The sequence below is a fragment of the Hemitrygon akajei genome, chromosome 8 (assembly GCF_048418815.1).
Source record: "Hemitrygon akajei chromosome 8, sHemAka1.3, whole genome shotgun sequence".
NCBI classification, from domain to species: Eukaryota; Metazoa; Chordata; class Chondrichthyes; order Myliobatiformes; family Dasyatidae; genus Hemitrygon; species Hemitrygon akajei.
In genome coordinates, this window is record NC_133131.1 from 164,081,248 (window position 1) to 164,108,681 (window position 27,434).

The 27,434-nt window shown below is 45.4% G+C and overlaps 1 protein-coding gene across 4 annotated transcripts in view; it reads right to left on the bottom strand.

Annotated features, from left to right (window-relative positions):
• Positions 1-27,434, bottom strand: part of scn5lab (sodium channel, voltage gated, type V-like, alpha b) — a 583,358-nt gene that overhangs the window by 30,533 nt on the left and 525,391 nt on the right. For 3 of the 4 annotated variants that reach the window (XM_073054976.1, XM_073054978.1, XM_073054975.1), the window contains 2 exons: positions 22,281-22,403; positions 8,732-9,007 (listed from right to left, as the gene is read on the bottom strand). In XM_073054976.1, the coding sequence (XP_072911077.1) occupies positions 8,732-9,007; positions 22,281-22,403 (399 nt within the window). Of the gene's footprint in view, positions 1-8,731; positions 9,008-22,280; positions 22,404-25,243; positions 25,367-27,434 lie in introns of all 4 variants that reach the window. The other variant, XM_073054977.1, reaches the window with a different exon arrangement.

Genomic DNA, 27,434 nt, shown 5'->3' on the forward strand with positions numbered 1-27,434 from the left:
GATCTTCTCTTACCCTTTCCAATGCTTCCACTTCACAAGTAGAGCTTGCAAACTCCACACAGCCAGCATCCAAATTCAGGATTAGACCTGCGCCACTGGAGACGTGAGGTAGCAGATCTACTAACTGGGCCTCTGTACCATAACCATGATGTGACAGTGGGATTTGAACTCACAATGTAGTGATCAAATATCAAAGTTCAAATTAAATTTATTATCAAAGTATGTTTATGTCACCATGTAAAACCCTGAGCTTCTTTTTCTTGCAGGCATTCACAGCAGAAGAAAGAACTACAATAGAATCAGTGAAAAACTACTCACAAAGACTGTCAAACAACTGATGTGTAAAAGACACTGTACAAATACAAAAATAATAAATATATAGGTAAGTAAATAAAACAGAGACCATGACTTGTTCTCAGTATTATTAATTTTCTTATTTATTTCTCCACATACAACTGAGGGGGCGACCTGCTTACTCAACCCCATCCTCGGTGTGTGTATATGTGTGTGCGAAGAAAGGAGAGGAGAGGGAGGGAGGGGAGAGGGAGAAAGAGAGAGAAAGTTAAAGAGCAATGGAGGAAGAGAGAGAAAGGACATGGGAGGGAAAGACTGTCCATCCTCTGGTGGGGAAATCGAGAAGAAAGTGGCATAATCTGAATATAAAAGCAGGACCAAACACAGTGGGTACTGTCCTTTGATAACCTCAGTAATACCAATAATACAGACCACACTTTGTTCTCATGTGATTTTTCCATAGTTATAACACTCAGTGTTATTGAGGGTGAGGTGTTATAGAATTGTTAAAAATGGCATATATTTTACTTACTCTGTATTTTTCAGGGAGCTGAATGAAGTGATGTCTGAGAGGTTAATAGTGTTAAAGGTCAGCTCAGTATATTTTCAAAGCTGATTAAATTCAGTGCTCGGCAGGTCCTAGTATCCATACTTTAACCCCCTGTTCATTGCTGCACATTCATCTGCACGTGTAGAACACAAGTGTTTTTTTATGCGGATTTTGGCTGAGCGACAGATGTTTTATTATCTAAACCCTTTGCATCAAACACAAACTATCCAGCACCCACCTCTAGTCTTCAGCTCCCTGTGTACTCCTGTTCCACAGGCTCTTTCAAACAGTAGGCACACTCATGATGTCACAGAGTAACTCAGCAGTGAAAAAGGCTCTTTGACCTAACGGCACGGGGTAGCGTTGTGGTTGGTGCAATCGCTTCACGGCACAGACAATCACCGATCAGGGTTCGAATCCTGATGATGTCTGTCAGATGCTTGTACATTCTCCCTGTGAGTTTCCACCCACCTTCCGAGGACGTACGGGGGAGGGTTTGTAGGTTCCGGACAAGCTCTGCTGGTGCTGGCAGTGTGGCGGGACTTGCGGGCTGCCCCAGCACAATCCTTGGACTGTGTTGGCCGTTGGCACAACTGACACATTTCACTGTATGTTTCAGCGTTTCAATGCATGCGTGACAAAGGCTAATGTTATCTGTTTACTTTTTATCGTTTGCACGATTTGTTCTTCATTCCACACATTGGGTGTTTGATGGTCTTGTTGTGTGGGGGTCTTTCTTTAAACGGGCTCTATTGTGTTCCTTTATTTTATGGCTGCAAGAAGACAAATCCCAAAGTTGTATACTGTATACATGCTTTGATAATAAATATACTTTGAACTTAGATCTTTAATCTTTTTTAATTATTAAACTCATCCGTCGTTGCCAAGATGTCTACCTAAGTTAGTCCCACTTGCCTGCATTAGGATCATCTCCCTCCAAACCTTTCCCATCAAGAAGCCTTTAGTAAGGGTTTCACAACCTGAGGTCCACAGACCCCTTGGTCAATGGTAAAGTTCCATGGCATAAAAAGGGTTGGGAACCCCTGCTTTAGATAAAAGATAAAGAATAGCTTGATTGTATTTCTTTATTTTCCCATAAATGCCTGCAAGAAAATGAATCCTAAGGTAGTAAATGGTGACATTAACACAAGAGATTCTGCAGATGCAGGAAATCCAGAGCAATACACAAAAAATGCTGGTGGAAATAAGGAGTCAGGCAGCATCTACGGAGAGGAATAAACAGTCAACGTTTTAGGCTGAGACCCTTCATCAGCACTGGAAAGGAAAGGGGAAGAACCCAAGAATATGAAGGTGGGGGGAGTGGAAGAAGTATAAGCTGGCAGGTGATAGGTGACCAAGGGAGGGGAGAGGTGGGTGGGGTGGGGAGGAGGGATGAAGTGAGAAGATGTCAATAATCTATCAGTCTCTCCCACCATCCTTGGCAGCACTTTCTACACAACCATCACTCTCAGTGTAAAAAAAAACTACTTCTGACATCCCCCCCCCCCCCCGCCCCCGATACTCTCCTCAATTCACCTTAAAATTAGCCATTTCTGCATTAGGAAAAAGTCTCTGGCTATCCACTTGATCTATGTCTCTTAAGAAGAGAGGGCAGAGATAGGGAGCAGAGACATTGTAAGGGTAAAAGACATCTTAAACATTTTAGCTATGGAGCAACACACACAAAATGCTGGAGGAGCTCAGGAGGGAAAGAAACAGTCGAAGTTTCGGGTGGACGGCTGGCTTAATCAGAAGTAATTGAATGGAAGTTGGTGCAAGTTTGAGGATCAGATTTTCAGACTAAAGTGTCACAAAATAATTTTTAAAACATTCATTCCTCATCTTCATCCGTTAGGATGCAGGTAGCCAGAGATGCAAACGGACTTGGGAGTCCTAGTGCAGCATTCCCTAAAGGTTAACTTGGAAGCTGAGTTAATGGTAAGGAAGGCAAATGCAACGTTAGCATTCATTTCTAGAGAGCTAGAATACTGAGGCTTTATAATTCATTGGTCAGGCCACGTTTGAAGTACTGTGAGCAGTTTTGGGCCCCATATCTAAGAAAGGATGGGCTGGCATTGGAGAAGATCCAGAGGAAGTTTACAAGAATGAATGGGAAAAGGTTTGAGAAGTGTTTTAAGACACTGAGCCTGCACTCACTGGAGTTTAGAAGAATGAGGGTGGGGGGAATTCTCATTGAAACCTATTGAATATTAAAAGGCCTAGGTAGAGTGGACATGGAGAGGATGATTCCTATAGTGGGGGAGTCTAGGACTAGAGGGCTCAGACTCCCAATAGAAGGATGTCCCTTTAGAATGGACATGAGGAGGAATTTCTATAGTCAGAGGGTAGTGAATCTGTGGAATTCATTGCCACAGATGTCTGTAGAATCCAAGTCATTGGATATAATTACATTGGAGGTTAATATGTTCAGGGTGTCATAGGTAACGGGAAGAAGGCAGGAGAGACGGGATAATAAATCAGCCAAATTGATGACCAAAAGGCCTAGTTCTGAGATTATGCTTTCATACCAATTTGTAAGCTTCTTCTTCCTCTTAAGCCCTTCACCCCTAGCAGGGCATTGGCTGCCAACAGCAGCTCCCCAGAGTCCTCTGACCTGGGCCGATAGACGTTTGATCAGCCCTGTGGCTTTCACTTTCACCACGCACACCTTCCAGCGCTGGGTTTTTACAGGATGGGGTTGCCAGCTTCATGCCCAACCTTCCTCCTTTTGCAGCCTGGCTGGGGACCGTCCAAGTCAGAGTTCCATTTGCTGGCTAGCGCAGGGAACAGAGTGTCTCCCTAGGCGGCCGTGTCAGGACTATAAAAGCCAGCTCTGTCGGACTGAACCAGCCCTGCTTGCTCTCTATTCAGTGGTGTTAATTTTACACCACCTTTTACATCTGGGTGACTGAGCATTTCAAATGCAAATTGAACGCAGCGGTTCTGTGCGTCGTTAAGAGTGGAAATGGAAGTCCGGTTGCTAGGAGACGCATAAATTGAAATGAATCACATCCAGTGGCAAAATGCTGCTGAGGAGAGGAAGATAGTGAGGGAAAGTCCAGCTGATAGCTCATTAGAACACGTGCTGGTTAAAATCTAACAGAATCTTACACCTCAGAAGGAAGCAATTCAGCCCATGATGTCTGTGTACCATTTGCTACTGTATCCTAAGAGGAAAGTTAATGCAGGTCACATTTTGTTAATTCTTTTTGGGATACAGCATGATATTAGGCTCTTCTGGCCTAACAAGTCAGTGCCATCCAATTACACCCCTGTGACCTATGAACCGACTAACCTGTACCTCCTAGCAGTGCGGGAGTGCACAGAGGAAAGCCATGCCGTCATGGGGGAAATGCACAAATGATGTTGTGGGGGTGGAACTGGACTCTCTGACGGTGGTGTCTGAAAAGAGGATGCTGTCCAAGTTGCATGCCATCTTGGACAATGTCTCCCATCCACTCCATAATGTACTGGTTAGGCACAGGAGTACGTTCAGCCAGAGACTCATTCCACCGAGATGCAACACTGAGCGTCATAGGAAGTCATTCCTGCCTGTGGCCATCAAACTTTACAACTCCTCCCTCGGAGTGTCAGACACCCTGAGCCAATAGGCTGGTCCTGGACTTATTTCCACTTGGAATAATTTACTTATTATTATTTAATTATTTATGGTTTTATATTGCTATATTTCTACACTATTCTTGGTTGGTGCGACTGTAACGAAACACAATTTCCCTCGGGATCAATAAAGTATGTCTGTCTGTCTCACAGACAGCGGCAGAATTGAATCCGGGTGGCTGGCGCTGTAATAGAGTTACGCTAACTGCTACACCACATTCGATCATAGAACAAAGATCAGTACAGCCCTCGAACAGGCCATTCGGCCCACAAGGTTGTGCCAAACCAGCTAAAAAGCAAATCAAAAACACCCAGACATTAATCCCTCCTGCCTACATAATGCCCATATCCCTCCATCCTCCTTACATCCATGTGTCTATCTAAACTTATCTTAAAAGCCCCTAATGTATTTGCCTCTACCACCATACCAGGCAGCGCCCACCACTCTCTGAGTGAAAAAACTTACCCCGCACACCCCCCTTTGAACTCACTTCCACCTCACCCTCAATGCATGCTCTCTGGTATTAGACATAATGTGCCGTGTCCTATGAAGTGGGCGATCACGGTCTTTCCATGACCATGATTGTTCTTGGCAACTTTTTCTACAGAAGAGGTTTGCCATTGCCTTCTTCTGGGCAGTGTCTTTACAAGGTGGGTGACCCCAGCCATGATCAATACTCTTCAGAAATTGTCTTATGATCTGCAGCGGATGCTCATCTGACCATCCATGGCTTCACGTGACCCTGATCGGGGTGGGGGGCTAAGCGTGTGCCACCCCTTGCCCAAGGGAGACCAGCAGACTAGTTGAGAGACTGCTGTGTTACCGTGCTATATAAAACTTCTGCAAGGTTGCACTTTTTTAGTATTGTGTGCAGTTCTGGTAGCACCATTAGAGCAGGGATGCGTAAGCTTCAGAGAGGGCGAAGAGGAGATTGAGTAGGATGCTGCGTGCATTAGAGAGCATGTGCTGTTAGAAGAGACTGGACAAACTTGGCATGTTTTCCCTGGAGCAGTGGAGGCTGAAGGGAGGCCAGACTGAAGTTCATAAAGCTATGACAGACATGGATGAAATCCTTCTCTCAGGATAGAAATACCAGAGGGTAGACATTTAAGGTGAGGGGGGGACAGGGTGAAGGAGATGTTTTTTTTACACAGAGTGATGGGCTACATGGAGTGGTAGGGAAGAAGATACGATAGAAGCATTTGAAAGGCTTTTAGACAGGCCCATAAATAAGCAGAGAATGGGGGGATGAGAATCGGGTACAGACAGAAGGGAATTTGTTTAATTTGCGATTGTCTTCTGTACAGATACTGTGGACCGAAGGGCCTGTTCCTGTGCTGTACTGGTCCGTGTTCTGTATTCTATCTGTTCTACGTTCCATGTTTTCACCACTTCTACAGTGCTGCTGCTGGACCGTACACCATAAGGCCGTAAGATATAGGAACAGAATTAGGCCATTTGGCCCATCGAGTCTGCACCACCATTCAATCATGGCTGATCCTTTTCCCCCTCCTCAGCCCCACTTCCCTGCCTTCTCCCCCTAACCTTTGATGCCGCTGGTCCTCCAGCCGGAGGGGGGCTTCCTCTTGGGCCAAGAGGAGGCCACGCACCGACATGTTGGAACGGGCATGGGAATCAGAATTAAAATGTCTGGCCACTGGGAAGCTCTAATTTTGGCAGATGGAGCGCAGGTAGTTGACGAAGCATTCCCTAATTTACGTCGGGTCTCAGCAGTGCAGAGGAGGCCGCATCAGGGGCACCAGACACGACAGACGACCCGGGCAGATTCACAGGTGAAGTGTTGCCTCACCTGGAAGGACTGTCTGGGGCTCTGAATGCCGGTGAGGGGGGAGGAGAATGGGCAGGTGCAGCACTTTGACCGCTTGCAGGGAGAAGTGCCGGGAGGGAAATTAGTGGGAGATAATCCTGTTTGCTGATTGAGCACATTTGGATCTGGAGGTGGAAGGAACATGCTCAGAGCCATTGAGAACTGTGCAGAGCATCCCAGTTACCTCTCAGGTGCATTGGGTAATTAGCACGACTCCTCTTGCTGGCATTTCTCATGTTTCACATAGCTTTCTGTAGAAATATTCGCGGAAGAAGAAACAGGTGGAGGCCAAGGTGGGGTTTCCCAAGTCCATCAGCAAACATCTCAACAAATACCATCGTCACAACCTCTAGCCCGTCCTATCCCTGAGTGCAGTGTACAGCCCAGGTGCATTATGGTCCATCATCAACCCAGTCCTCCCACTGACAGCATCCACAGGAGGCGCTACCTCAAAAAAGTGGCTTCTGTTGTCAAGGATCCCCAACATCCGGATCGTGCCCTCTTCCCGTTGGTACCGTTAGACCGGAGGTAGAGAAGCCCAAAGTCCCAAGCAACCAAGTTTAGGGACATCTACTGTCCTGCAGCCATCAGGTTCTTGAACCAACCTGCACAGCCCTAACCTTACCTTAGCAACAGATTACCATGGAACACCTCTTTCAATACCAATGTTTCATGGCTTATTATTGTCAAATGTACCGAGATGGAGCGTAAGTTCCTCTTGTAAACCATTCATACGGATCAAACCATTACTCAGTGCATTGAGGCAGAATAAGGTCAAACAATAACAATGGCCTGTCATGGGGTTGGACACTTGTCCGTGTGTGTGGGGGGGGGGGGGGGGGTGAGGAGGGAGGGAGGGAGGAAAGCCACATTTTTTGCTGTTGTTTTGTTGTTCGCTGTGTTCTGTGTCGTTCTGCTGAGCACTGTGGGCGTGCCATGTTGCCGCTGGAGTGCGTGGAGACACTTGCGGGCTGCCCCCAGCAAATGCTTTGGTAGTGGTGGCTATTAATGTGAGTGACACATTTCACTGTACGTTTCGATGTACATGTGATAGATAAATCTGAATCTGAATCAGTGCAGTGTTACACTGACTTGTCTCTGATTGTGATTTTGTTCCTTGTACTAGTGCTTGGTTTTGCAGTTTATCTTTCTCTCTTCCTTTATTGCCTTGTAGTATATATGCATGTCTTACTGTACATTGTGTACTGTCTGTACCTATGTGCCCATGATACTACTGCAAGCGTTTCATAGTATTTATGCATGTGACGATAAATTTGACTTGACTTGAAACTACACATCAGTCAGTACTTTACATTGGAGATCTCAGTCAGAGGTAAGTACTTAAGTAGGAACAAGATTAGAATGTTCAGTCCCTCAAACCCGACCTTGCTTTCAACGAGGTCACAGACAGTATGTAATCTAATTCTCCCATCTTTTTAATCCATAAGACATACGAGCAGAATTAGGCCATTCTGCCCATCTTCTCCACCATTCCATCCTTGCTGATTTATTATTCCTCTCAATCCCATTCTCCTGCCTTCTCCCTGTAACCTTTGACTACCTTGCGAATCAAGAACCTATCAACCTTCGCTTTACCCAATGACTTGCCTCCCGCAACCACCTGTGGCAAAATTCACCACCCTCTGCCTAAAAAACTTCCTCCTCATCTCTGTTCTAAAGGGACATCTTCGTATTCTGAAGCTGCGCTCTCTGGTCCTAGACTCCCTCGCTATAGCAAACATCCTCTCCACATCCACTAGGCTCTTCAATATTTGATAGGTTTCGATGAGATTCCCCCCTCATTTCTTCTAAACTTCAATAAGCCATCAAACAACCCCTCCTACGTTCCTGGGGTCATAAACAGACAGACATACACGAAACGAAGAAGAACCGTGGAACCAACCCGATCAAAGGAAAACATCAAACTCACTCCCCCCCACACGCAAAAACAACATGCAAATGGCAACCAAATAAAAACAATCAAACACACAGAATGTAAAACACAGAAAAGCACGTTTCTGAACTAAACTGTACTGAAATATGCCTTTTGTGTTTCATATTCTGTGTTTTCCATCTTTTTTGTTGTTGTCGTTTTCGTGAATTTTTTTTACACGTGGGGGAGGAGGGATTTGACGTTTGATGTTTTTCTTTGATCGGGTTGGTTCCATGGTTTTGTGGCTGTCTTGGGGAAGATGAATTTCAGGATCGTATACTGCCTACATACTTTAATAATAAATGTACTTTGAATGTTTAAACCAATTTAACAATTATTTATTTCATCCGCTCCCAGATTTGAACGTGTGTCTATGTATCAAAGGTCCAGGACTCGGGCTGTTTTACACTACATCAGCATTTTGCACGAAGCCTTGATAATTGGGCGGGGGTGAGTTAGAAGTGGAGGGGGGACATAACTTAACGCCATCAAACCGTCAGCACTTACCACCTGCAGCAAGGCGAGGTAGCCCAGGCCGACGTTGTCGAAGTTCACCTTCTCGTTATACCAGCGGACATCTGGACTGTCCAAGGCCTCGCACTCGGACTTGTTGTTGACCCTGTCGATGGGGAACACTTCTCCGCTGGTGAAGTTCTTGCACTTGGCGAACTTCCCTGCAAACAAGTTGACCCCCATGATGCTGAAAATGAGCCAGAAGATGAGACAGACGAAGAAAACGTTCATGATGGATGGAATGGCGCCGATGAGTGCGTTGACCACCACCTGGATTGGATTCAATGGGGAAACAGATTAGAGACTCACAGCTTTATGCCAGGCAAGGTGAACGCTCTGCCTGTGTTTACTCTGTACCCCGGTGTTACTTGGCATGGATGCTTTTCTTTGCTATTCCCTCCAGAAGAGTATAGAAAGAGCAGAGAACGAGACAGCTGTTTCAAGTCAGAAGGCATGCGGATGGACTTTGTAATGAATGGGGAGTTGTTGCCCAATGAGAGACACCTGGGAGGGTCATTTTTCCCATTCACATCTGGACCGGTGAAACCATTGCTGAATTGTTCCACACCCCCTTTCAGACCGGACAGTTGTGTCTTGGATTTTTGTCCCAGTTTAACAGGAGCAGGGATGCCTTAGTTGTTGGGGATTATAGTAGGTTCCACAGGAGGTTCCCTTGCGATCCCTCCAAGGGAACCTGACCAGCATTTCAGACCATTGCTGGAGTGTGGGGAGCCACGACTAAAAGGCCATTGATGTGTACAGAACTTGCGCCTGTACATATTATGTGCAGCTGTCTCATCTGCCACTTTGTAGGGGTACAGCGTAATACAGGATTGGTGACTGATCGGCAGCGTCTTCATCTGAAGAACATGCGCCACGCGGGTCGACGCACCGTGACCAAACTACACAAACACATAGGACTACATATGCCCGCTCGCGGTTTCAGAAACGTGCAGTTAGGGAGCTCCGCAGCAGACGGCATGCACATCCGGTTCGTTATCGCTTCTCCTGGATTCTCTGCTGGAGAACAGTGTCTGTCTGAAGATCCAATAAACTCTTGATAAAAGTTAAAGCCAGAGTGGTCAGGCGGAAATGGATTGTGAGAGTGATCAGCGACTATTCATGCTGGCACTGGTCCTCTCCAGCATCTTGGTTACCTCGAGATGTTGGGACAACCCTATGGAAAGAGGGTTTGAAGGATATCCGTGCTCCATTGTCATGAGCTGAATTTTGGAACTCCCTTATCAATGGCACTGAGAGATACTTGTGACAGGAGCACTGCAGTGCCTCACTAAGGGACAGAGGCAGTAACACAGCAGCTTTACGGTACCAGTGACCTGGGTTCAATTCCCACCACTGCCTGTAAGGAACTTGTACTGTCGCATAACTGTTTATTTTCTGATCAGTTTTAATTCCAAGATTTCAGTTTATTTTAAGAGTACAAATAAACATAAAAATATGAAGCAAACTAAATAAATGATGCTTGGAAGGGAATTAATGCGAAGGGGTGTATAAATAAAAGAATAAAGATGGTGCTTCTGAAAAATCTGTCACCTTTATAGATAAGATAGGAAATTCCTTAGATAGAGATAACTAGTTAATAGGCTGCATAATTAAAACAAATCCATCACCTGGGTAATGTGCTAATACTTAGCCAATGAAAACAGAGGAAGGTGATAAACTGTTAGTTTAGCTGCTTTACCGCTTTCTGCCAGTGAGCGTGAAAAATACGCGAGTTTGTTAAAAACTAAAACTCTTATAAAAGGTATTATTAAAAAAAACAGTGGTTTCCAACAGTACATTTTCCCTGTGACCGTGCGGGTTTCCTCTGGGTGCTCCAGTTTCCCCCCACATTCTGAAGGCGTACGGGTTAGTGGGTTAATTGGTCGCATGGGAGTAACTGGGCTCGTTGGGCCAGCAGGGCCTGTTACCGTGCTGTATCGTTAAGTGAGTGAGTAAGGGGACAGAACTGCTGGTGGGCCATGAATCATCATGCTGCCTATATGTTCTCACTAAGACCAGCGACGTTAAAGGGCTAATGAACCTCAGTGATCTGTCCGCCTGGGGAATGGTGACCACCACCCCCCCTCGCCCCCGGTCGAGAGCACTCTCACATGCCATCAGCTCCAGTAAGTACACCACCAATGGACAGTAATAGCCAGAGTAATACTGGTCAGTGCACACCCCATTCTAATGCTAACACTGACACACGTGGTACCGCAGACTATCGCACAGCGACCGCATGCCAGTATCTAATACCTACAGCTGTTCTGGGTTGAGACCATAATGCGAGATCTCAGTAATAGGCTGGGCGTTAATGTGCTCCATTCAGGCAGCCGTTACTGACACCAGACAGCACGGTTTTAACCAGCAGATGCCTTCTGTTACTGACTCGAGCTGCTAGTCAACTGACTCCATCTCACCGTCGTACTCAGATGCCATCTCCCATCCTACGTTGTCTATGGAGGCAGCTAGATCACAACACACACACAGAACTATAGAGCTATGTAATACCAGATGCGCTGATAGTCAGCTTCCGTCGATAGTGCACTATATGTATCAATGGACTATTGAGATGCACAGATTTGTATTTCAGAGAATGATCTTAAGGCACAATGACTGTCAGGCATGATGGTGATTGTATTAAACCTGCATTTACCACAACATATCATTTTCCTGCTAAAGGTTGAGAATCTGCAAGTTGAGGAATCAGAATGATTCCAGAAATAAAAGGGTTAACATACGAGGAGCATTTGATGGCTCAGGGCTTGTACTTGCTAGAGTTCTGAAGAATGAGGAGGGATCTCATTGAAGCCTACCAAATATTGAAAGGCCTAGATTAGAGTGGACATGGAAAAGATGTTTCCTGTTGTGGGAGAGTCCAGGACCACAGGGCATGGCCTCAGAATAGGACATCCATTTATAACAGAGATGAGGAGGAATTTCTTTAGCCAGAGGGTGAAACTGTGAAATTTATTGCCACAGATAGCTGTGGAGACCAAGTCCTTGGGTATATTTAAAGGGAAGGTTGATACGTTCTTGATTAGTTAGGGTGGCAAAGGTTATGAGGAGAAGGCAAGAGAATGGGGATGAGAGGGGAAGCAAATCAGCCATGATTAAATGGTGGAGCAGACTTAATGGGCTGAATGGCCTAAATCTGCTCCTAGCTCTTATGTTTGCCAAATTAGATATGTTCATAAAAGGTCAGGAAATGCAGAGATAAAGAGCACATGGTTTGGAGCAACACACAAAATGCTGGAGGAACTCAGCAGGTCAGGCAGAATCTACCTGACCTGTTGAGTTCTCCAGCCCTTCTCAGGATTTCCAGCATCTTGTGTGTCCTGGGATTAGTTTGGATTGACGCCACGATTGGTGCAGACATTGTGGGCCGAAGGGCCTCTTCCTGTGCAATGTCAAAAGAGCCTGCAGCTTTCCTGAATTCATCAGTAGTGAATGTACCATGTGATCCAGAGAGCATTCTGACTCATCTCCATCACTCCCCAGCTGGCCTCGTTGTGTTACTTAGTCTTTTGCTGCAGAGCACTCTGGGAATGTTCCCCTGTCCATTCTCTGTTTTGCTATTAACCTCAAAACCCCATGATTGCTGTCAAAAGCTCATCTCAAAAGAGTTTTTTAATTTTAATTTTAATTTGCTGTGTCTCAGCATGTCTGTCATTAATTAATCCGATGGATAATACCAGTGAAAACTTCAAGGAAATTTCTACAAAACTTTAGTTTAACCTTGTGGATTAAACTGATTGGCATAATATGACCATAAGCACCATTTAGAGTGGCTCGGAAATGCAGTGAATTGCTTCCTTTTAAATTGCCTGTGCATACTTTGTGATTTCTTCTAACGCATCTTAAAATATATTAGAGTTTAAGAGTTGGGTTAGTCTCCTGTAGTTATTTGGTGATGAATGGCTGTTGGATTCGAACTGATGCTGGGAACAAAATATTATTAAGGATGCCCCTTTGCAGCATGCTTTAGGATTTAATGTTCTGGGGCACCATTTAACTGGCTTTTATGGAGAGGGAAGGAAAGTCTTATTTAGTCATTTAGGCAGACGGCATGCCTGCCTTTATTAGTTGAAGTATTGAATTCAAAAATCAGGAAGTTATGTCGCATCTGGGGTTTTGCATACAGTTCTGGTCTCCCCATTACTGTATAGGAAGGGTGTTGAGGCTTTGGGAACAGTGCAGAAGAGGTTTAGCAGGATGCTGCCTGGTTCAGGGGGACGTGCTGCAACGAGAGACTGGATAAACCTGAGTTATTTTCTCTGGAGAGGCTGAGGCTGAGGGGAGATCTGATGGAGGTTTATAAAATTATGAGATGCCTAGATGAAATAGACAGACAGTATCTTTTCTCTAGGGTTGAAATGTCTAATACCAGAGGGCGTGCATTTAAGATGGGGGGGGGTAATTTCAAAGGAGATGTGAGGGGCACATTTCTACACAGTGGTGGGTTCCTGGAATGCACTTCCTAGGGTGCTGGTAGAGGCAGAAACACTAAAGACTTTTATGGGGTGTTTAGATAGGCACACAAATACGAGGGAAATGGAGGGATATGGACATTGTGTAGGCAGAAGGGATTAGTTTAGTTGGCCATTTGATTACTCATTGAATTGGTTTCTCTGGAACACACTGCCAGGGTTGGTGGTAGAGGCTGATACAATTGGTATATTTAAGAAGCTCTTAGATAAGCACATGGATGTAAGAAAAAATGAAGAGTTAACGGATTGTGTAGGAGGGAAGGGTTAGATTAATCTTGGAGTACCTTTATAGACATTACTGTGCAAAAGTTTTAGCAGGGACAAGTAAAAAAATTCTGAAAAGCAAAGATACTTCCAAAACTCATGAAAAAGTTCTAAATATCAAAAAAATACTATAAAAAGCAGTAAACAGTAAAAAAACTAAATCAAATCAATATTTGGTGTGACCACTCTTTGCCTTTAAAACTGCATCAGTTCTCTTAGGTACACTGTCGAGCAGTTTAATGAGAAAATTGACTGGTAGGTTGCTCCAAGCATGGTGGAGAACTTGCCACAGTTCGTCTGCAGGCTTTGACTGTCTCGCTTGCTTCTCTCTCTGGGCAATTCCAGACAGCCTCGATGATATTGAGATCAAGGCTCTGTGGAGGCCATACCGTCTGAAATCATATAAAAAAGTATCAGGTGCCAAAGACTTGTGCATAGTACTGTTGGTTGGTACAACATCATGGGCCAAAAGGCCCCTACTGTGCCTCACTGATTTATTTTTTTTCTAAGGAAAGAAGGTTTGTACCTTCTAATTTATTTTGAAGGTTGCTTTGAAAAACAAGGCATCCTGGCCAGAGATCCCCACAGGAAGGAGGGCAGAGTACCAGGCTTACAAAGAAGGTGGCTTTACATAGGAATGGCTCCTGTGTGGGGATCCTGCTTACATTTACATTTGTCAGGTGTCAATGAACCAGCCACAAGCCCCATCAAGGCCAAAGGCTTCAGTGAAGCTTTGTGATTTTTATAGAATATCAATGCTGGCAACACACAGCTGGCCTCTGGAGACAGAAGCACTGAGTTAGCACTTCAGGTCGAAGACTTCTTGTCAGAACATCGTTCACATGGAAGCGTTATCTCTGGTTTCTCTCTTCCCAGATGCTGCCTGCCCTGCTGAGTCAGAGACTTCGTGCAGCAGGGGAAACAGGCCATGCTGACCGGTGGGCTCCCTTCCATATTAATCCCAGGTCCCAGCATTGGGTCTAAGGCCTTCTATATCTGCGTGTTCCAAGTGCTCATCTGAAATTCCGTCAGTGACTGCTTCTCCCACTCTCTCGGGCAGTGCTTTCCTGGTATTCACCCTCTTACGTCCTCTAATTTTCTGTATTGCTGATGTGGGGAAAGATTCCTTCTAGTCTACCCCCACCCCAGCCTCCTCAGCTAAACGGAAAGTAGACTCAGCCTCCCCAGTCTCTCCTCATAATATACCCCCCCCCCCCCACCCCAACCTCCTATGCTAAGTGGAAAACAGACCGAGCTTCTCCAGTCTGTCTTCCTGCGGAACTGCTCCATCCCAGGTAACGTCCTGGTGAGTCTCCTCAAAAGTCAAAGTACCTTTATCATCACAGTACATCACCTGTCCCCATATGCTACCTAGAAATTCTTTTTGTTTTACAGGGATTTATGAAAAACTATACATAAATAAATCCTGACGAACAACCTATTTAGAAAAGAATGCGCCCTCTCCAGCACCATCACAGCCTTCTTACTGATTCTGGACATTACTTTAATGCTGTCAGTGATGCTAACCCCACCTTTCTCTGTGTGACAAACATCCCCTTCCATCCCTCTGACCCTAAACCCATGCCCTCCACTTATATCTATTGCTGATATGGGTAAAAAGTTCTTTACAGTCCACCCTGACGATGTGATATGCTTCTGTCATGACCCCCTTAACCTCCTCTGTTCCATGGAAAGCCTCCCCTCAACTGAAATGCCCCATCCCAGGCGACGTCCTGGTGAAACTCCTTTGCATCTTCCCAGCACTATCACATCCTTCCTCAACCAGAACTACACAACACCTCAGCTCAGATCTAACCAGGGTTTTATAAAGAGAAAGCACAACTTTGTTGCTTCTGTGGTTGGTGCCCCAACTAATGAAGGGCACTAATGCATCCCTCTTGCATTCCTAACACATGTTCTCAGTTCAAGGACCCCTCTATCTTTCAGTACTCCCTTGGACCTCACCATTCACAGTGCAAGCCCCAGCCTCATTCAGCATCACCGTCATTATCTGCCGTGTCATATGAATGGGCGACTGTGGTCTTTGTGACCATGATTGTCTTTGGCAAATTTTTCTACAGAAGTGGTTTGCCATTGCCTTCTTCTGGGTAGAGTCTTTACAAGACGGGTGACCCCCAGCCATTATCGATACTCTTCAGAGATTGTCGGCCTGGCAATCTGGCATAACCAGGACTTCTGATCTGCACCAGCTGCTCATACAACCATCCACCACCTGCTCCCAAAGGTTCACGTGACCCTGATCGGGGGCTAAGCAGGTGCTACACCTTGCCCAAGGGTGACCTGCAGGCTAGTGGAGGGAAGGAGCACCTTAAACCTCCCTGGATCAAACTGCATTTGCCATTTTTCGGCCCACTTTACCACAATCCCTCCACTTTCTAAGGCTGCCTTCCCCTACTATCAGCAACTCCATCAAGCTTCATGTCACACTGACAGTGCCTCCCAATTCTAAATCTAAGTAATTCATATATCACAAATGGCAACCAGCTCATTTGCATATTCTATAGAATATTCCCAGCATTCTCTGTTTTTGTTCCAGATTTCCAGCATGCTTTTATCTCCAGTGGTTCAATAGCTCCCGGTTGCTGACTATGGCTGGATGATACTGACAGTGATCCAGTGATTCCGCAGAGAGTCGCTGACGATTTGCACTGTGGTCATCAGTGCCCTGTAGAGGTACACATTTGTGCAATGAGGCATGGATGTACAGTGCATATTGAAGGTCAGATGACCTCTTCTTCTGCCTCTGGACTCATCATTGATTCAAGGTATTCTCTACCGTGCAGTCTGAGGGGAAAGGATGCACTTTGCACCTGGCCTCTCTACTATTTTGCCAGTCATCTCAAGAGCAGATCCACGCATTTCAACAGAGGCACCGACTTTCCGTTAAGATGTTAAATTTAGCTTCGCTATTTTTCACATTTGTGTAGATTTCAATTTTAACTTGTATTTCATATATTTTATGTATTTTAAATTTTACATTATATTTTGTATTATTTTTAGTTTTCAATTTTATCTTATATTTTGTATATTTTTGTTTTAATTTACTTAGCAATAGTTTAATGAGTTTGCATCTAATTTATTTTTAATTGTAGATCTGATGACCCGAGGCATTTAGTCCAGCTGGGAGGAGAGCTAGAGATTTGGTCACCTCTTCACTCACAGGACATCCCATAAGCCAGGAACCATCCTATGAAGTATGAACCAGAACCCCTGGGCGTGTAGGATGAGTATGGATCAGCATTCAGTAGTCAGGTAGACTCAAGTGGGCCAAAGAGGGCCTGTTTCCATGTGGTATGAATCTATGGCACTAAGTAAGTGTGGTCATGGGGTGGAGGGTGGGATCAAGCAGAGGTACAGGACCAGAGTAAGCACAGCCTCGCCACTGGCATTATTAATTCCAGTTTGTGTCAGCGGCCCCCCCCCAACCTGTTAGCACTGCCATCTCCAGAGAGTGGGAAAGGCTTCATTGTGTTTATCAGTGCAGGTGGGAGCCGTTCTCCCAGTCACATTTAAGACAACATTTTGTCTGCTGGAACTGAGGAGAATGTCCCATTTTGCTTTGGCTACGGATGGCATCCTGGCTATCGGAATTCGTATCTGTCAAATCTCGATAAGACCAGCTGAACCTGAGCTGTATCCCTCTGCCTTTTGGTTTTCTTTACAAATCCATGCATAGCTCAATAGCATGCAGCGCCAACCATTTTACCATCACTGCCCCTATAAGGTGGCCTTCAATGGTAAGAATGGCTTCAGTGTCACCAACAGGCTTCCAGATCTGCCGCATCAAAACAGAGTTCCACAAAGCATCATAGACTCCTTCAGTCTTCATTGCCCACTCACCCACCTCCAAGGCATTACCCTTCCACCCGCTCACCCACCCTCACCACCAGTGCCAGGCAGGTTGATAACATTACTGCCAGCAGACCACTGGGCATGGCGTGGATTTGAATGATTGAATGCCACTGGTGAAGTGATTCACTTTGGAAGGTCAAACACAAAGGGAGAGCACGGGGTTAATGGCACGATTCTCAGCAGAGTGGAGGACCAGAGAGACCTTGGGTTCTGGACAGGATGCAGAGCCGGGCTGGGAAGTGGCAGATGGAGTTCAATGCAGAAACGTGTGAAGTGATTCACTTTGGAAGGTCAATCTTGAATGCAAAATGTAGGGTTAATAGTAGAACTCTGAACAGTGTAGAAGAACAGAGGGACCTCGGGGTCCATGTCCAGAGATCCCTCAAAGTTGCTGCACAGCTTGATAGGGTAGCTCAAGAGCTGTGAGGTAATGTTGCAGTTCCATAAAACTGGTTCGATCACACCGAGTATTCTGTTCAGTACTGGTCGGCTCATTACAGGAAGGATGTGGAAGCTTTGGGAGAGAGTGCAGGGGAGATTTACCAGGATGCTGGTGAATGGAGCAAAGGAGGATGAGAGGTGTACACGATGATGAGAGCTATAGATTGGGTGGATGGACAGAAACCTTTTCTCAGGATGGAAATGGATAATACAAGGGGCAAACCTTTAAGGTGTCTGGTAGAGAGTATAAGGCAGATGTCAGAGTGTTGGGTACATGGAATGACCTGGCAGGGGCAGTGGTAGATTTGGATACATATAAGAGACTTCTAAATAGACACGTGGATGATAGAAAAATTCAGGGTTATGAAGGAGGGAAGGGGTAGCTGGATCTTAGAGCAGATTAAAAGGTCAACAGAACATCCTGGGCTGAAGTGCCTGTAGTGCTCTATGTCCTATATGCTCAGGTCTGTGCAATCTCCAACATAAACGGTCACTTTGAAGAACATTCTGTAATTACTTGTGATCTGTATTTTCATTTTTCTGTGAGCATGGAGTTGTCAGTTCTGGAAGTACTAGAGAGGGAATTAAGATGGGTCACCCACTTCTAATACTTTGAACCTGCCGGCTTTCCGATGGGTGTTGGTGTGGACAGGGGCACGGTTTTACCAGTGGCACGGGGGTTGGAAGTTGAGATGGTCTGCGGCGGCAGAGTACGGCAGTGAATTGTCAGCCCTGGTAAACAGGCCCCACTACAACGACTGCTGGTTAAATGATGCTTTGCTCACTGGACCTGCCCGTGAACACAAAACGATGACTTATTATATATCCCATTTCAAGATGGCATCCGATTCCAAAGCGTGACAATTGATTTTATTCAAACGTTAGGAAAGGAAGTAGTTAAGATTCAGATGCCAGCTGGACTCCAGAATTCCTGACTCTATCTGTAGTCAATGGGAATATAGTAAGTTGCCTTAACTACTGTTTGGTAAGACTACATGCTCAATATCCTGGACTCTCCAGGCCTGACACATGCTCCAGACTACGGCTTATTGTGATGGAGAAGGGGATTCCGACAAAATGGAAGCCAACCGCAGAACCTCAGTTTAACAATAGAAGGCTTTCTTTTCACCGTTCTAGAGAAAACTTAATCTGCTTTTGTGTGATACTTTAAACAAGAAAAAGAAATCAGATACACATAGTGGCCAAAGCTTGTAATCCTGTGAAGCATTTCCCCAGATTAACTCCACAGGAATCAGTGAATTGGAAATGGAATCCGGCCCTTTTCTGCCCCCTCCACTTACATCAAATGGGACAGAAGCAGACCAGTCAGCCCCACTATCCTGTACTGGTACTTTTACACTTGAGAACTTCTCTCTCTTTCAAGTTGCTTTATCTCAGCCATTCAGTATATTTTCTATCCTCTTCTCCCTCATGCGCTTGTCTAATTTTCTTTTGAAAGCACCGAAGTTATATACCTCAAGCACTTACCATATGTTTTCAGAGTAGAAAGGTTCATCCTTGGTTCCTTATTGGATTTAGTAATAAGCACCTTAAATTCGTGGCCCTGAACTTTGTCTTCTTCCTGAAGATTTCTCCCTCCACTGTACAACTTCTTGAGTCTCTTCCACGTCTTCTGTCTAAGACGTTACCACAATGGTCCCAATATCTCAAATTGACCTCAACTTCAAACTTCCCTTTCACTAAGTATGAGTCCTGAAAGGTCCGGATGCAGGAACATTTGTGTTTGTCCGCACTGGCATGAGAATTTTTAGAAGTGTAACTCCATAAACGAACATATTGAAATAGACACAATCTACAAACCCCCAAGAGCCAAAGAAAAGTCAATAGAGTTCAAAGGTCTACTGAAGGGATAGCCAATCATGACCAAGGCCAGTGAACGGGGGTCTAAGTAAACACAAGTACTCTCAGTGAGAAACACCAACAACTGCACACTGGGGATGTCACCTTGACTGGTGATAAAATGTCTGCAAGCTAAATGCCAGACTTGGCGAACACCACATCAAATGCCTCAACCCGAGCTACCAATATTCACCACAATCCTAAAAGGAAAAATATGTCGCAACAAGAGGCATTTTCGCTTCTACTCTCACCCATCAGACAGAAGATACCAAAATCTGAAAGAATTTTCAAACCAGGTTCAAAGAAAGTTTCTATCCTGCTGTTATCAGACTCCTGAATGGAACTCTTGTATGATAAGGTGGATCCTCAGCCTCATAATCTACCTCATTTTGACCTTGCACCTGATTGTCTACATGCACTGCACTTTCTCTGTAACTTTATTCTGCATTCTGCTGTTGTTTCACCTTGTTCTATCTCAACGTACTGTGTAATGATCTGATCTGTAGAAACAGTAGGCAAGATGCTTTACACTGTATCTCAGTACATGTGACAATAATAAATCAATTTCAACTCCAACTCTATACCCTAACCTTCTAGATCCTGTTTACTTCTCATTCCTTGACTTACTGACCTGCACTATCTTCTAATATGGCTATGGCTTCATTCTTAAAACCTTGTACATCTTTTACACTCCCTGTCTTTGTGATTTCTCCAGATCTATGTCCACCTAAGGACTCTGGTTTTCCCTAATTTTCTTTCATACACTTAAGGTGGCCTTGCCTTCAGCTTCAGGGACCCTAAGGTCTAGGATTCCTTCGTTGAAACACTCTACTTATTTATCCTCCTCTCAGATTCAGTGAGTTTTAAGATCTGCCTTAACATCTCTTTATGTCTCTCAGAGTCAAATTCTGTTTGATAATATTCCTGTAGATCACCTTGAGACGTTTCAGTACATAGGAACGGTTGGAGTGATCACTGGATAGAGATTGCAACCAGAACCTTTGGCCGTTTCTCCTTCCCAGCTTTGGGTTGCACCTAGTAAATATTGCGACCAAGGCTGGGCAGTTCGTCCACACTGGGATTCCAGCCTTGGGACATTGTTTCAATCAGGACATTTCTTGGTTGGTTTGTTTCACCTGGAATATTCTGGGTCTCCCTTCTCCAATTGGGACATTTTAGGTTCACCCATCTCACTCCTGTTCTGTCTGTGCGACCTATCCATTGGTAAACCTCTAGGCTCTTTCTCTGCTTTGTCAGTCCCACTGGTTCCAATATCTGTAGCTCCGAAGCCTCGCCCCTTTCAAACAATCTTCAACCAGAAGATCACCAGCCGGTCCTGATGGGCTGAGGGAGGTAATGTGCTTCAACCTGAAGGGTCCCACTGGCTGTGAAACTGAAGGCAGGAAGCCACATCAAAGCTACCAGTGATGTAGCTCAGTGGTGAGAGTTAAATCCTTTATCTGGCTGTAAGACTTGCAATGGCCGTGAACATGACCAACACTGCTCAGCAGAGTGCAGCAGTAAAACCAGCAAATATTGACCATTGCCACTAAAGGATGGGAACTGAACTGGGAGACTCCAAGAGATTCTCTGTGTTGACTGGAACTAACTCGAACCACCAGCAACAAACAGTCTGCTGGAGTAACTCAGTGGCTTGAGAGCATCCATAGGTGGAAAGGAATTGTCGCGTCTCATAGAACTTGGGGCACTCTGGCGCAGCTCACAAAGATGTGCTGACCTTTCAATCTACTCTAAGACCAATCTAACCCTTCCTTCCCACAGAGTCCCACAGTTTTCTATCATCCATGCGCCCATCCAAGGGTTTCTTAAATGCCTCTAATGTATCACCCTTGGCAAGGGGCTCCACACATCCACCACTCTCTGTGTAAAAGCTTATGTCTGACATTCCCCCCCCCCCATATTTTTCTCTAATCACCTTAAAGTTAAACCCCTACGCATTCGCCACTTCCACCCTGGGAAAATTTCTCTGTCTGTCTACTCTACTCTACCTCTTCTCATTTTGTACACCTCTATCGAGTCACCTCCTTCACTCCAAAGAGCAAGCCCTAGCTTGCTCAACCTATTTTGCCCTCTGACATTAGCCATTTCCACCCTGGGAGAAAAGTTTCTGGCTACCTACGCTTCTTATCATCTTGTACACCCCTACCTGAAACGTTGACAATTTCTTTCCTCTGACCTGTTGAGTTATTCCAGCAAGTTGTTTGTGGCTCCAGATTCCAGCATTAGAGGTTGTGAGTCCTATCTCTAACCCTCTTCTGCTCCCAGGGTACAGAATATTTATTCCTCAATCGCAAGGTTAATACCCATCTGTCTGTTCCTGGCACAGCACAGTGACTGGCCTCTCCTGCTCCACACAAACCAACAGATGGTTAGGAAGAAGTGTTGGACTATGTTAGAGACATCACCCCACTACCACAACAAGCAAAAACCCAAATTACACGACTTGCTAATGAATTAAACTACTAGGCATACAAATGCATCCATTTTGTCAGACGGGGGGTTATGAGGAGAGGGGAATACGTAGGGATGCGATTTTGCCCGCCATGCTTCAAGCACATGGGACTGGGCTGCCATCTCTCTTTCCATCTTACCCTCATCCCTTCAAATCGTGACAAGGCTCTTAATGGTCTCAGTGCTCTGAGTGTCCGAAGGGATTTAATGGCAGCTAGTTCAGCGTATCCCAAGGCATTAGCTGTTAGGCTGACTACTGAGACCTACGCAGAAACACAAACAAAACGAGAATCCATTCTGTTATCAAGCACTCTTCCACTGGGATAGGACACAGGGGCCGAGTGTCTGGGGACTGGGGATTTCCCATCTGAAAACCAACCTGGTACCTGCTGAGAGAAAAACGTCACAAGTTCATGGTTGCATGGAGGGGTTTGGGACTTGGGCACCTGGAGAAAGGAAAGTTGATTTAACAAAAGCGGCAGAGTCCCAACCTCGTGTCTGCACATGCCACTGCAATATTTAACATCTGTGAATGCTGCCACAACCCACTGAGGCCAAACTGACAGCAAGAATACTTCACAACAGGGAGAAGGGGGAAGTTGGTTCCAGGGAGAAAAAAAAGGTCATAACCCGAGCGCATGGAGTGGAGGTACTGGTCTCCAGAGGAGAGAGAATGAATGACTCTGGGATATGTTGTCTCAAGGGCAGATTCAATGGGAATCTTTATAAGGGAATTTGATATCCACATGGATCATTTGCTAGGTTTTGGGAGAAAAGGGTAGAGTTGCGGAATCATAGAGTCATATAGTACGGAAATAAGCCCTTCAGCCCAACTGGTCTATGCTGATCAAGATTCCCATCTAAGGTAGTCCCACATGCCTACCTTTAGTCTGTATCCCTCTAAATTTTTCCTATCCATGTTCTTGTCCAAGTACATTTTAACTGTTGTTAATGTACCTGCCTCAGCCACTTCCTCCGGCAGCTAGTTACAGGTACTAACCACCCTTTGGGTGAAAATGTTGCCACTTGGGTTCCTATTTTAACCACTCCTTTCACACCCAAGGTCTTGATTACTAGATTACCCAACCCCTGGAGTTCACTCTATCTATGTCCCTCATGATTTTATACACCTCTATCAGATCACTCTTCCGTTCCTCTACTCCTCTACTCTATCAGATCACTCTTCCATTCCTCTACCCCTCTACTCTATCAGATCACTCTTCCGGTCCTCTACTCCTCTACTCTATCAGATCACTCTTCTGGTCCTCTACTCCTCTACTCTATCAGATCACTCTTCCGTCCCTCTACTCCTCTACTCTATCGGATCACCCTTCCGGTCCTCTACTCCTCTACTCTATCAGATCACCCTTCCGGTCCTCTACTCCTCTACTCTATCAGATCACTCTTCCATCCCTCTACTCCTCTACTCTATCAGATCACTCTTCCATCCCTCTACTCCTCTACTCTATCAGGTCACTCTTCCGGTCCTTACTCCTCTATTCTATCAGATCACTCTTCCATCCCTCTACTCCTCTACTCTATCAGATCACTCTTCCGTTCTCTACTCCTCTACTCTATCAGATCACTCTTCCGTCCCTCTACTCCTCTACTCTATCAGATCACTCTTCCGTTCCTCTACTCCTCTACTCTATCAGATCACTCTTCCGGTCCTCTACTCCTCTACTCTATCAGATCACTCTTCCGTTCCTCTACTCTATCAGATCACTCTTCCATTCCTCTGCTCCTCTACTCTATCAGATCACTCTTCCTGTCCTCTACTCCTCTATTCTATCAGATCACTCTTCTATCCCTCTACTCCTCTACTCTATCAGATCACTCTTCCGGTCTTCTACTCCTCTACTCTATCAGATCACTCTTCCGTTCTCTACTCCTCTATTCTATCAGATCACTCTTCCGTCCCTCTACTCCTCTACTCTATCAGATCACTCTTCTGTTCCTCTACTCCTCTACTCTATCAGATCACTCTTCCGTTCCTCTACTCCTCTACTCTATCAGGTCACTCTTCCGGTCCTCTACTCCTCTACTCTATCAGATCACTCTTCCGGTCTTCTACTCCTCTACTCTATCAGATCACTCTTCCGTCCCTCTACTCCTCTACTCTATCAGATCACTCTTCCGTCCCTCTACTCCAATAGTGAAAGTGCCAGCCTTCGCTATTATGGGCGGTGAGATTCAGTGAAACAATGATCCAGCAGTGAGCCTCCTTCTCCGATTACTTTTATACTTACAACTCTGAGGGAGGAATGCCACCTCTGCCATTTCCCAGCCATCAACTCCCTCCTGGATTCGCCTGCCACTCCACCTACAGGTAACCTACAGTAACCGACTCCAACAGGACACCTTTGGGGTGTGAGGAAGCTGGTGCACTTGGCGAAAACCCAGAGTGCTCACAGAGGCGTGGGTATTCCACACAGACAACACCCAGGGGTGGGATCGAATCCAGATCCGGCTCTGCGTGGGAGGCTGCAGAACTGGCAACGCCTCCACTCAGGTTGAAATGGATTTAAGTGGAGAGTTCAAGGTTCTTGTTGCTGAGTGAGTTGCTGTCAGATCTATTTCTCCATGCTCTCTGTTGCGTTAGTCGGACTTTCAAACTCCTGCACGGTCTCTCTCCTTACCCCACCATCAGCAACTGCTCTCCATAATTCTGGGATTACATCTGACTGGAAATATTCCCTCAGTAAATATCAGAAGGATAATGAGCAAAAAGGCAGCGTTGAAAGTCACAGGGAGCCGAATGAGATAACAAGCTAACAGGGACAGATGCTCATAGAAGCACCTGAGCCTCTGGTCTTCAGAGTCTACTTGGAGCAATGGGCATGTCCCCACCCTTTATACAACCAGGTTCTGGGTAATCTTTTAGGCTCTATGCACGACATGTACCAGACTGAAGTTGGGACTCCACCAAGCCTTAGAGTGGCTTGAAGCAACATTTCTGAGAGGAATCTCGAAAAGCTGTACAGATGAGAGAAAGACCGTGTCAATACCAGCATAGCAGTGTCCCCCTTTTGCCGTGTGTTAGTATTTACGCAGGAGATGCTGTTAATATGGTCAGAGAGCTACATATTACAGTTGGCCTTACCCTCATGCCTTCAAATCTGGACAAGGCTCGAAGAGGTCTCAATGCCCTCAGGGTCCTGAGAGATTTCATGGTAACAAACTTGTCATAACCAAGAGCCTTTGTCAAGAGGCAAACAACAGAAATCTGTGCAGATTGAATGGAACGGAATGGAATGTTATCCACGCGGTGCAGTTTCAAACTGTTAGGAAAATGTGGAGATCACAATCAAAGGGCACATTGCAACATTCAACAAGACCTGTGAGGCTCTGGGTTAAACACTAAAACAGCCACTAGATGGGCCTTTTTAGGTTAACTGGATAAAACAAAAATAAAGGAGTTAGGGAGCAGCAAATCATAAACACAGGAGATGCTGCAGATGCTGGAACCCAGAGCAACACAGACAAAATGCTGGAGGAACTCAGCAGGTCAGGCAGCTTCTATGGAGGCGAACAAGCAGTCAACGTTTTGGGCTGGGACTCTTCATCTGGTCTGGGAAGGAAGTGGGAGGAGTGGGGGAAGTAAAAGGAGTACAGTACAAGCTGGTAGGCGATAGGTGAGGCAGCTGAGGGGGAAGGTTGGTGGGTGAGAGAGAAGGATTGAAGTGAGAAGCTGAGAGGCGATAGGTTGAAGAAGAAGGAATCTGATAGGAAAGGAGAGTGGACTTTGAGAGAAAGAGAAGGAGAGGGGCACCAGAGGGAGGTGATGAGCAGATGAGGACAAGAGAAGAGGTAAGGGAAAGCCAGAATGGGGAATGGAAAAAGAGAGAGGGGAGGGGAGAAATTACAGGAAGTTAGAGAGATCGATTTTCATGCCATCAGGTTGGAGGATTATGAACTGTTGCTCCTCCACCCGGAGTGTGGCCTCATCGTGGCAGTAGAGGGGGCCATGGACTGACATGTCAGAACGTGAATGGGAAGTCGAATTAAAATGGGTGGCCTCGGGGAAACTCTGCCTTTCTTGGGTTACCTTCAACAGAACCAGCTCATTATCGAAAGAATATTGTCATCTGTGGGTTCTGATGGATAAGGAGCCATTTCAAGTCTGGTTGTAACAGAGGCGAGGAGTACCCAATCTTGTTTACATATATTCTCATGAAACAGAAGTCTATTCAGTTCATTGAGTCTCTGCCAGCTCTCTAAGCAAGCCTCATCACTCCAGTTCTACATTTACAGACTGGAAAACGCTGCAGAGGGTTGCAAACTCAACCATGGGCACGAGCCTCCCCACCATCAAGAGTATCGTCAAAGGTGATGCTTCAGAAAGGTGGCATCCCTTGTTAAAGACCCCCATCACATATACATATACATGTGTGTGTGTGTGTGTGTGTGTGTGTGTGTGTGTGTGTAGTAGCCACTTTACTAGGTACAAATGATCATTATATAGTCAAAATCATTTAGATCACATTGAAAACAAACAGCACATTACAGGCCCTTTGGCCCACAAAGCTGTGCCGAACATGTCCTTACCTTAGAACTACCTAGGCTTACCCATAGCCCTCTATTTTTCTATGTACCTATTCAGGAGTCTCTTAAAAGACCCTATCGTTTCCACCACTACATGGGGAACTTTATCAAATGCCTTACTGAAATCCATATACATTACATCCACTGCTCTACCTTCATCAATGTGTTTTGTTACATCCTCAAAGAGTTCAATCAGGCTCCGAAGGCACAACCTGCCCTTGACAAAGCCATACTGACTGTCCCTAATCAGATTATGTCTCTCCAAATGCTCATAAATCCTGCCTCACAGGATCTTCTCCAACTTGATCACCACTGAAGTCAGACTCATTGGTCTGTAATTTCCTGGGTTATCTCTACTCCCTTGTCAGCGATAATTAACCTGATTCTGATTCTAAATTCCAAATAACCTCTTCTTTGTGGCACTCCCACAGGCTCCCCTCAACTTCTGACACGGTGCAATTTACAATGGTCAATTAGTCTTTCAATCGCATCTGACCCGTGCCCTCTTCTCATTAAGGAGGGAGGAGGTATGCACACTCATCGATTTAGAAACAGCTTCTTCTCCTCCTCTGTCAGATTTCTGAATGGTCTATGAACCCAAAAACACCATCTCTCTATTCCTCATTCACACTGCTTACTTTAATGTACTTCATTAGTTATCACTTTTAAGTCTTGAATCAGGGTTAACAGAATCAGAATCAGGTTTATTATCATAGAAACATAGAAAATAGGTGCAGGAGTAGGCCATT